Source organism: Anser brachyrhynchus, assembly GCF_964034855.1.
Source record: "Anser brachyrhynchus genome assembly, chromosome: 1".
Classification (NCBI taxonomy): Eukaryota; Metazoa; Chordata; class Aves; order Anseriformes; family Anatidae; genus Anser; species Anser brachyrhynchus.
Genome location: NC_137694.1, coordinates 30,012,562 through 30,024,609, shown reverse-complemented (window position 1 = coordinate 30,024,609; position 12,048 = coordinate 30,012,562). Strand labels below are relative to the sequence as shown.

The following is a 12,048-nucleotide window of genomic DNA, read 5'->3' as shown; positions in this document are numbered from 1 at the left end:
GCATAAGTACCACTTAACATACATTAATCCAATGGCTGTAAAGCAGTGATTGCAGGGACCATTTACTCTGCTCTTAAACACAATGGAGTGACTCTGAGAAAATAGCTGGTAACTCATTTTGCTTTCACAAAATACTATAAAAGATTTTTTTCCCATTTTTTTTGACTGATACTGTACGGATTTTCATTATTAAAATTGCATGACTCCCACAGAATAACAGTAGATATTTTTTTCCATTTTTCTTCTTTCTTTCTGATTATTGATCAATTATTGAACAAGGATCCAAGCTTTTAAAGTGCAGCTTATTCATCATCTTCAAATTTCAAGCTTTGAAAGCAAAGAAATATCAGACCTCACTATCACTTCACATTACCAGCTGTCTTGGTTTCCTTCCACCCTTAATTCAACAACAGATACCTCACAACTATTATGCTTACAAATTCCTGTTTTCTAAAATTTCTAATCCAGTTTCAAGAAGAAACACCACTAACATCATACTGGAATAGATGCACTGGAGGAAAAAAGTAATTTTGCTGGCATTGCTATGCATCAGTGGTGTTCAAAGGTCTGTACAAAACTTGCCCTCGTGACCACAGAGCGCTGCTGGTCACCTAATGCTAGATTTCTATTCTGCATCAAATGCAGTTAAATATATTTTCAATAATTACGTGAAAACAAATAGTATAGTTACATAAGCTATAAGGAAGCAGCATATATAAACTAACTACGTGGGAAGTATCATGGAGATATTATTACTATTTAATGCTATTACCACTACCAGTTTTCATATTACATGCAACTGTTTCTAGATCTCAAGGTTTAGAAGAGAAGAGTTAAAATAATTGTACTGGTTCTTGGATCTGATACTGAGTTGTAGTAGCTCTAAATGAAACCAACATGAAGTTTCAAACCCTAATAAAAGTTAATCTTTAGTGCTCAAATCCTCAGAGCAAGTAAATAAAAATAATTATACCTAGGTATAATTAACTGATACTGTCTCAAATTGCACTGTAAACATACATGTAACTATTCTGTTATTTGGCATTATTTCTCTCAGTAAATCTAAGATTCTGTGGGGTTTATGTTTCAAGAATTATTTTTTGTATTTGTCTCTCCTGCAGTGAAAGGGAGAATGAATAAATTAAAAATTCTACTATGAAACTGAAAGTTTCTCTAGGCAACACCATGATTATGTTCATCAGACAATTAAATTTATATTTTTTTTACTTTGAATTCATTAAAAATCATAAGGAAAAATTTTCATTCTACGTTATTATTACTTATCAAAAACACAGCTTGGAAAACCCTTTGATGGCTAACAATCAGGAATACAGTTATTTCCACAAAAGAAAAGTTATAACTGTTTAAAAATTAAAAATGTTACTGAAATAGCTGTCGTCCTAATGAGCCACTAAAATGATTCAGTTTAAATTGGGGGTACTCATTAAGTGTTTTGTTTTTTTTTTTTTTTAAAGATAGAGATTTAAAGATAAAGAGAGAAAAAAAGCACAGTAAACAGAAAGGAGCACTCTGAATCATGCAGTCCCATGACATCAGTAAGAATTACTTGTAAACATAAAACTATGTATAAGTAGACATTTGCAAGTTAAGGATTCTAGCTCTAATTAAATATTTTTATTTGTTCCATAATACACCTCTAAATTTGAAGTGATTCTTCAAAAAATGTGTATGCTGTTAAAGGATCATGAAACTCCTTATGCATACTCACATTGTGAAAACTATTTCCAAACCTGCATTGGCTTTCTTAATTATCTTCTTATTAAATCATTATTTTTTTTTAATACCAAAATGTCATGTGATCTGTTCTAGACAAATTTTGAAATGATTTGACTTGATGGAATTTTAAACTGGATTTGGTCAGGCCTTTATCATGGAAAAGAAGAATCTAATTTAATTCTCCTTGGCACTTGCTCCCAAAATTACAGAACAACACAGCAGAAGAGTAGTCCCCTTAGCTTTCTTTAACAAACATAATCAGATCTGAAATTAAATCCTGAGACCGTCCTCACACTTTCTGGGAGACCAGGGAAAAGAGAGCTTCACCTAATTTCTTGGTGTGCTGCCCAAAATATCATGGGTTCACTTAATTCAATATCAAAAGAGCAGTAAGTGTTTTCTTTTAGATACCTCTCATGTGGCCATACATGCTCAAACAGCAAGACAAGATATCCTTTTGAGCCATAACCTTTTTTTATCTTACTTATGTATATTTATGTCATATCTTCTCTGCCTAGGCTGAATGTTAATCATGGCCAAATTGGGAAGACTCATGACACCTTTGTTTCATATCACCTCTGTTCTTTTAAACTTTTCCTTTTAGAACCAAAGGAACACATATAAACGTTTGCAAACAAACAAGCAAGCAAGCAAACAAACAAAAAGAACTTGTACAATCGGATATGTAATTTAATATATTTTATAATCCTTTAAGACAATGTAAAAATAACAAAGCCCTAATGCAGTAAATAATTTGACCATTTTTCCTCTCTCGATAAATAAGGTTTATGTGTTAACACATAAGGCAGTAAATGTATTATCCAGAATATAGACAAAATAAAATTGGCTTACAAGGATGCACAGAATCATATAGGTAGGAAGGGACATTTGGAGGTCATTTGGCCCAACTTCCTACTCAGAACAAGGCCAGCTTGGGTTGCTCAGGGACTTGCCCAGTAACATTTCATTTCATTTTAAACTATCTCACAGAACTGAGATTTCAGCAACTTTCTGGGTAATCAATACACGACTTGCATATTGAAAACAAACAACAACAACAAACCCTAATACCTATTCAGAATTTCCTGTGCTGGGACTTGTGTTGTCTTTTGCCCTACTGTTATGTGCCTCTGAGAAGTGTCTGGCTCTCCTGTATGCTGAGGACAACCATGAGCCCACCCTATCACCTTCTCTGCTCATGGCTGAACAAGCTGCTTACTTGAAGGCTCTCCTCTACACCATGTGCTACAGCTCCACTGCAGGAGCCCTTCACAGGAATCTTTTCCCTGTGTCACTGTAACTCTTGAGTAGGGAAGCCCCAAACCAGACATAGTACTCCCAGCCACCAGGCACAAACTAGATGGAAACAATTACTTCCCTTTAATAATTTACAGAAGTATTGGTAGTTCTGATAATATTACTCATCATATTTAATAACATTTGCTCCCAAAATAAACAAACATACATTTGTAAATAAATAAGCATTAGTTTGCACATTCACTGCCATATTTATACACGTCTAACATCTTGATATGACATGCAGTAATATAGATGCTAAGGCCAAATAGTCTTACTTTAGGATCAGGAAACTTAATGACAATAGTAGTGATAACACTACTGTTTTCCTGTTAAAATAATGGAATCAGATAGATAACAATTTCCTGTAATTCTGCAAATTGAATATGAGCCAGCAGTGTGCCCTGGCAGCCAGGAGGGCCAACCGTATCCTGGGGTGCATCAGGCACAGCATCGCTAGTTGGTCAAGGGAAGTGATTGTCCTGCTCTACTCTGCGCTGGTGCGGCCTCACCTCGAGTACTGTGTGCAGTTCTGGGCACCACAGTACAAAAAGGATGTAAAACCGTTGGAGAGTGTCCAGAGGAGGGCGACAAAGATGGTGAAGGGCCGATAGGGGAAGACATATGAGGAGCGGCTGAGGTCACTGGGCCTGTTCAGCCTCGAAAAGAGGAGGCTGAGGGGAGACCTCATTGTGGTTTACAGCTTCCTCACGAGGGGGAGTGGAGAGGCAGGCGCTGACCTATTCTCCTTAATCACCTGTGATAGAACCCGCGGGAATGGTGTCAAGCTGAGGCAGGGGAAGTTTAGGCTGGACATCAGGAAGAGGTTCTTTACCAAGAGGGTGGTCGCACACTGGAACAGGCTGCCCAGTGAAGTAGTCACTGCACCAAGCCTGTCTGAATTAAAGAAGAGATTGGACTGTGCACTTAGTCACATGGTCTAAACTTTTGGGTAGACCTGTGTGGTGCCAGGAGTTGGACTCGATGATCCTTATGGGTCCCTTCCAACTCGGGATATTCTATGATTCTATGAAAATAAGATTTAGAACATTACTTTAGTAATCATTGACTGAACTTTAACAATGTTCCACATTCAAGGAAGCAAAAGTAGAAACAAACAAAAACATTCAGTGGATTTTTAAATGAAGTCCTTGGAAATCTTAACATGAATTTAGGAATCAAAATTCCCTATCCAGTTAAACCACAGAAAAGTCAGGAAAGATTCCTTTGCGCCTTACTTCTATTAGAACAAGTCATTTATGAGATGATATAATGATATAATGCTATAAATTCTGCAGAGTGTTTATCAAAAAAAAAAAGGCATTTCAGGCTGTAACTTTAGTGAAATAGAATTGTGAGGAAACTGATGAAGAGGTATACAATACGTTCAGAGTTCAGCAAATTATATATTTGAATGTAGAGCTGTTCAAATTAGTTAATTACAAATGATGGTATGAATCTGACAGCTCTCTGATCTCTTTTAATATTTTATTAAATCAATCTAAAATTGTTTCAACTTTTTTTTTTCCTGGTTTATGTCAACATAAATTATGTCAAAAACAGGTGCATGCTGTTCAGCCTACCGTTCTTTTCACTGTGGTTGGAAAATCATTTAAATGTCCCTGTATTCATAAATATTTGCCAAATATTTGGATTAATAATTCATTGTGCTTGGGTTTATTACGTAAAACCTGTTCCATAAGCATGATGACTGAAGCTTTTTGCATAGTAGAATGGTAAATAACAGGAACACTTCCAAGTACCATAGTAAAGAAAATTAGCTGGCAAGCATAAAATATATAGGATTTGACATAACTAAGATAAAAACCGCAACTTTCAGCTACTTTACAAGTCCTCGTGAATGTTCCATTATCAAGAAATAGCATAGACTTAATTGAGAGCTTTTAGTCACAAGGATTCAAAAAATTCTCTATTCTGGATGTGCTTAAAGGATATACCAAATTTAGCATCCTATTTACAGTAATTGAGTAACAAAAAGGAAAAGCTTTCTGAGCATATAGTCAGGAATGTTATATAAGGTTCAGAGAGAGCCCTGTCTGGATTGATGATAGCCAGGTTGCTTGAAAGATTAACTTTTATGCATTGATTTAGACTACAATCAGGCTAAATATTTTACTTTCAAAAAGAGTTAGGACAGCCATAGAGAACCTTTTATTCTCTATTCTGCAAATTTAGTTAGTCATGATAATTTAACAGACTGTGAGGCCACACAATCTTATTACCAAAGCAGCTCCTAGGGTGAATTGTCATTCTCAACAGGCAAGCCACCATCCCAATTTGAATCTCTTATAATATTCTCTCAAAAGGGACAAGCATATTACCCTTCATCATCACTCGTAACATATAATGTCCTATCCATTTTATTCATCATAGACTTTTACAAGTTCAAGCTGTGTCTGCATGCTATTTACTACTGGCAACTTCATGCTCCATAGGAAAAGTCTTTTTTCTGATTGTAAACAGGTTTATTTATTTCATTTTTGCCAGTGGCCAGAGATAAATATAACGGGATGTCATTGATTGCATATCTGCATTACCCATCCTGTTTTAACACAGCTTCTTTTCATCTTTAATATCCAAGAGATAAAGTAGAAATGTCACAGATCCCATAAGAGTCGTCAGTTGTCCCATAAGAGCAAGAAGTGGTCAGTGGTAGCAAAATGACAGAAGAAGCTGCAACACCAGATAGCAAATAGATGTATCTAAGTCCCTGAAGTCATTCCCAGTATTCACTCACTACTATGCCATCACTATTATACTCACCTACATTAGCTTTATCAGTGTAAGCATAGATAGCTGTTTTGTTGTTGTTTGCAAAAAATCACATTTCATTTCACAAGGCTTGACCATCTCTTGACTTTGGTCTAAACAAAGAAAAATAGGGATTGGGATAAAGGTCATCACCCTGTTACTTTATTTATCTTAAGAGACTTGAGATGGCTGGTTGGAGTATGGGGACACAAATGGGATCACGAAGTCTTTTGAGATCTGGCAGAATTCCCTATGGGAAGTGTGTGCCCTGCCTACATACCTTACTTTGCAATTTTAACAGAGTGCTCCTCAGCACGTTGCTGTGAGCTGTTAAACTCTTCCCACCTTTTGCCTTAGCAGCTGCTGCATTTCAGGGGGATTCTTGCACTAGTTTGTAGCTCATCTTCAGCAGATGGCAAAATCATCACCAAGATGATTTGCACTTTTAGGATATGTAGCATTCTGTGTTTACTATTATGCAAGTAATCCAGTACAGTGGAAAGATATCTGCTTCTTCCTTCAACTGTCCTCTGATCCTGCCTTAGAAGGAGAGCATGTGAAACAGTTACTCTAATGAGCTGCAGATCTCTTGGTTCAAACATTCCTTTATTAGAAGTCGTGAACTGAACTTCACTGAGAGCGTCTTATTTTAGATCACCTTACCGTTTTCAAGCTTTCTGATTTTGACTATTTATACTCGCTAACAGTAGTTACAAAGAGAAATATTGGATCAGTTTAAGATTATAATTATAATAGGCCACACTGTTACTGTTATTAACTGAATTTGCCCATTGAGGGTTAACAGGCAAACCATTTTTGTCTTATATCCAAAAATGATTATGATATATCTCTTTGAATAGCAAATTAAAATCACTCTTTTCTATAGAGTTTTCTAGTCACAGGTTTGTGCTGCTGAAAGAAGAAATAACAGGTAAACAGACAAGAGTGTTTTTCAGTTAGTTTATTGCATGAACTTACAGTACAGAATTGCTTATATGGAGAATCATAAATAAAGCCATTAAAGTAATGCTGACTAAAAGCAATTTACACATTCGAAGCTTATGAACATAAAATTTCTGTTAAACAAAAAGCCAGACTCAAGTTCAACAGGATTCAGTTTTGAGAGTAAACACGTTAAAATACGTAATTTTAATAAGAAGGGCTAGCATGGGGATCTGACTGAGGCAAAAAAGATATTTTATGACAAGGTACTTAACCCACCTGTGCCTCAGGTTTCCCAGGAAGATAAGGAGGATAATAGTCTTTTTGCCCTTACACTGGATTGTGAAGCTTAACTCATAAAGAGTCTTATCCAAAGCCATTAAAGCCAATAGAAATCTCTCATTGACTTTAATGAGCTTTTGTTCAGGTCCTTTACCAGTCAGTTGCAAGACTGCCACTAACTTTAAACCCTAATTTTATAAAGCTCTTTCATATGCTCAGTTTGGAGGCATCTGGAGAGACAGAAATGTAGCAATAAGAGTCCTGTATTTACCAAACAACTCTCCATGAGATATAATTGAATGGTTTTATATATTTACTATTCACTGCATATGTACACATCCAAGAATACATATAAATTAGTTATTGTATGCATTTACTAATAACTGTTCTCGGGTACCCTTGCTTATTGGTAGCATAATCACCTCTGGATGTCACTGCTGGCTGCCAACTCTATGCATCTGATCTGTATGTGTATACAGTTTATGACTCATCCTTTGAATTAGCCGCAATATCAGATTCAAATTATAAATTGTCAGTTGGTTTGTATGTTGCTTACACAGCCAACATAATGCCAGACAATAAGTGACCCGGTACAAACCTCACCATCAAGTTACCTGATTCTTTAAGAAGTCTGAAGCAGCAGAGGAGTTTAATAGCAGATCAATAGTTTACATAAAGTGGCTTCTACATTTCTGAGCAAAGAAAAAATGTTTCCTATACCGCTGAACTACAACCTCATAGTAGAAAGGCCCAAAATTACAACATTACCAGAACTGAAAAGAAAAAGGTGGGGAGTATCATAATTATATAAGCAAGGAGTCATTATTAGACTCCCATAGCATTTAAACAATGCTAAACAAATATCATAAATGCTCGATTTCATTCTATAAGAATTTGAAAACAATAAGAGAGAATTGTGTAGAAATCACTATTCTAATCCAGATAATTGAAATGAATTTCCAGAAAAATGTAATTTTTTTATTCCCTTAAATAATAGTAAAAAGATCCAAGTTCTCTGAATATTTATTGGCTGCTATTCAAAACCACTATGCTCAGCGTTATGAATGGCTGACATGACATATTTCTAAACCTGAAACACAGCAGCATCAAAGCAGTAGTATTATGTAAGATCTGCCAATCTGTATTGCACTAAGCAACAGTTTTTCAAAGACAATGTACAATAATCACACTAATTAAAATCACAATTTAATTTCGTCGACTACTCTGGAAAGGCAATTAATATTTAAGTTTTGAATATATAGAGTTAACAACATGTCTAATTCAGCACTAATCATACATGTCCTGTTATTTTTGTAACATCAGTTGAGGTATTAATTTTATTCAAAGAAACAACTAAGCAGAAAGGAAATGTAAAACCTTTCCAAATCTTTGTTAAAATATTTTCATTTTATTTAACACCTCAGAAAAACATCTATCTATACCTTAACTTTCCAATTTTAGTCCTTTTAAAAGCATGCAATAACAATAAATAATAGAATTTATTTTATAAGATTTTTATGAGCTAAGTAAAGATAATTTAATTTGTCAAGATTTTACATTTTCGAAATCCATCTCTCTCTAAAGGTGTATCTAATTTAGATCTTGAATGATCTCAGGGTTGTTGCTTTATCAACCTAACCCATTAGGCCATTACACATGTTGTTATTCTCAAAGAGAAAAATTGATTCTAACATCTGTTCTCAATCTGTTTTTCCATAATTTCCTTTTATGCCCTATGTAACTCATTAAACTCATCTACAAAATATTACTGTCACGCTATCTACAGTATATGTGCTTTTCTATTGTAAGATTGCAAGAAATTTGAGAAGTGGTAGGCCTACAACGTAACCCATCTTAAAAGTATACTATTTTTACTGAGTCTTGTGATCCAAGAAAATATATTTGTTTTTGCAAATCAGAACCGTGATACACATAACATAATCTAATTTCTAAAGTGACCTATAATATTTCAACAGAATGAGAACAAGGGGTTCATGTCTCACCACTGCACAGTCTGTTCCTTATGACTATTGTAGTCTTATGAGAGCAAAGGTGTTTAAATTAAGAGCATACCTTCTGAATGGCTTGAAGAGAGTGATTTTAATGCTTTAAAGCAGAACAGAACAGAACAGAATCGTTAAGGCTGGAAAAGACCTTCAAGATCACCCTACCACCCACTAAGCCATGTCCCTAAGCACCATGTCCAACCTCTCCTTGAACACCCCCAGGGACGGTGACTCCACCCGTTCCAATGCCTGACCACTCTTTCTGAGAAGAAATGTCTCCTAATTTCCAACCTAAACCGCCCCTGGCGCAATTTGAGCCCAGTCCCTCTAGTCCTATCACTAGTTATCTGTGAGAAGAGGCTGACACCCAGCTCCCCACAACTTCCTTTCAGGTAGTTGTAGAGAGCAATAAGGTCTCCCCTGAGCTTCCTCTTCGAGAGATAGACAGAGATAGATCCTCTTCAAGAGTAAGATACCTTACTCTTACTAATACATGTTTCTACTTCCTACAAGAAAATAAGCAAATTGTTTTGCATAACTAGGAACTCTGTCTTACTTTCAGACTTAGAAAATGCTGTTAACTATTTTTAGGTTTTTCATCCAATAATCTTACTTGCGCTTGTGCAAGAGATCTCAAGACTGCAGCACACAGAGGGGTACAAAGCGCCCCAGTTACCTAAAATCTAATCTGTGTATAATGTTAAGAACCAGCCATCTAGCGTGCTCTTCTAAATATATTCTTCCTTTTCTTCTACAGCTGAAATTTCTCAACATTTTATTCTTCTCAAGCTAGTTTCCAGCCCTGTGATCTCTTCTGCCTCCTTTTGTCTGTATTCAACAATTGCTGCTCTAATTAAATGTCACAGAAGAATACCTATTTGCAGTTGACCTGTCCATAATGTATTCATCAAAACAATACAGGGCTCATTATTCCTGCAAATAGCTAAAGAATTCATTGTCCAAAGCTATCGTAGTAGCTCTCTAAAGCTTCTGTAAGAAAAGTGACATACTATCAGATGTTAGCTAGCACCTAATGTGAGGTCATAGTCTTGCGAAGGTAATTTTCTAGTATTTATAAATATCAGTGAACTGAGTAAAAATCTCAGGGTATTGAGATTTAACCCAACATGCTACGTTGTATGAAAACTATAAGGTGACTACCTTGAAAATTTAACCATGTATAAATTTCTGTGTGAGATGGTGTAAATGTGAAACCAATGCCTGACTCTTAAAAATTCCTTATACTCTAAGTCTACACTGGCAAATATTTTTAAGTGAAAAAAAAAAAAAAAAAGTGCTTTTATGACTATGATTTACCTTGGAAACAGAGAATGAAACAGAAAAGGAATAGCCTAGAAAGAAAGGAAAGAGATACCTCCACAGGACAGACTGACTGAAATCCTGCAGGAGAGAACCTCTAAAACAAGATGTCAGAAATCTTAGAAAGTAGTAACAGAAAAAATAATAATGAAAAATAGCAAGTGCAACACAAACACAAATAATAACAACAATAAAGAGAAGAATGAAGAGAGTAATGGCATCATTAGACTACTCAGAACCAGACAGTAGGCTTTTTTCCATCTTTTTCTAGACAACAAGTATAAACAATTGGTCTCTTCTTCTAGAAGCCAGACAAATTCATAAGCTCCTTGCTGTCATTAATTCAACTAATGCCAGTGGACGACTTCTGTATAAAATAGGTACGAAAGATGAAATAAATCTACCCTTGACAACTTACCTGTGAAAAGCACCGGCTTTTTATAATATTAAAGGAGAATTCTCCCTTAGACTCCAAAAAATGCATTTGGAATAGGGCAAAAAGGATTTACAGGATTTGTATTTACACAGCAGAATGCACAGATTACATGACTATTATCTTCTGAATGCTAGGTTAAGTTAAAACAAGAACATGATTTCACACAGAGTAACAAAACCAAAAGCTAACTAAAACTGGAGTGCAGAAAAAACATTTACTGTCTCCCTGATGAACAGACACGCATTTTTACCGGTCAAGAAAAAGATCTTTCAGGTTACATTTTGACATAATTCAATATGAAAATGGACCCATAATAAGAAAACTTAAATATTTACTTTGGGGAAAGATTTGAAATATCCCTACTGTCATCCATAGACCAGTTACCAGTTAACACTTGCTAAGTGCACTTACAGTTTCCTAATTCTTTATCCCAGCACTGGCACTAGAGCAAGACAAGCTCCTTGGAGGGAGCCACTCCAAATTGCATCAGCTGGCAACATCCTCAGGGAGCATCTGTCAGCTACAGGGAGCTGGCTCGCCCTCTGCCTACTCCTCCGGTACATCCCTACAAATTTAAAAGCTCTACTCCGTCTTCTTCCATGTGGGGGAATTCAAAGGAGTCTTTGTTACTTTTATAATAGTTAAAAGCAAAGTCAATCGCAATCCACCAAAATATTTTATGAAATCTAATACTTCCCACAAAAAATACTAAGAGCACAATCATGTGGAGTTCACACATGCTGTGTTGCACAAATTAACCAAGAGATATGCACCGCTTTTCAGTTGCAAGCTTAAATGATACACAGCTAATTGACTTACCGGGCCAAACGCATTGCTGTCAAAGCTGTGCCCATGGTGATCACCTTCCACCCAAATATGTCCATGGGGAACTTTCACATACTTCTTTTTGTATCCAATGGTTCTAAAAAGAATTGCAAAAAAGGCTAATCAATTCAAAAAAAAAAAAAAAGCATTTTTTTATGAAAATTCACATATCGTTGTTTTGGAATTTGACCTTGGACACCATGAACACTTGCTTAAAACAAAACAAAACAAAACAAAAAAACCACTAAAGTCCTTTAGGTTTCAATAATGCTACTCAAGTAAAAATGAATAACAATTTTGTATGAGCTAGTTGCACTATCAGGGCCTGTTTACTAAATTGCTCTGGCAAAAATCACATCACAACAGGGAGTAAAAGACTTTTCAGTTAAATATAATTAAGGAACTCTTATTTCCATATCTGTAGTAACAATT

At 35.6% G+C, this 12,048-nt stretch overlaps 1 protein-coding gene across 7 annotated transcripts in view; it reads right to left on the bottom strand.

Annotated features, from left to right (window-relative positions):
* IMMP2L (inner mitochondrial membrane peptidase subunit 2) overlaps positions 1 to 12,048 on the bottom strand; it is a 460,185-nt gene that overhangs the window by 88,035 nt on the left and 360,102 nt on the right. For 5 of the 7 annotated variants that reach the window (XM_080576908.1, XM_080576911.1, XM_080576912.1 and 2 more), the window contains one exon: positions 11,611 to 11,713. The exons of the other annotated variants lie outside the window; for them this stretch is intronic. In XM_080576908.1, coding sequence (XP_080433034.1) covers positions 11,611 to 11,713 — 103 coding nt within the window. The remainder of the gene's footprint in view (positions 1 to 11,610; positions 11,714 to 12,048) is intronic. 7 annotated transcript variants of the gene reach the window in all.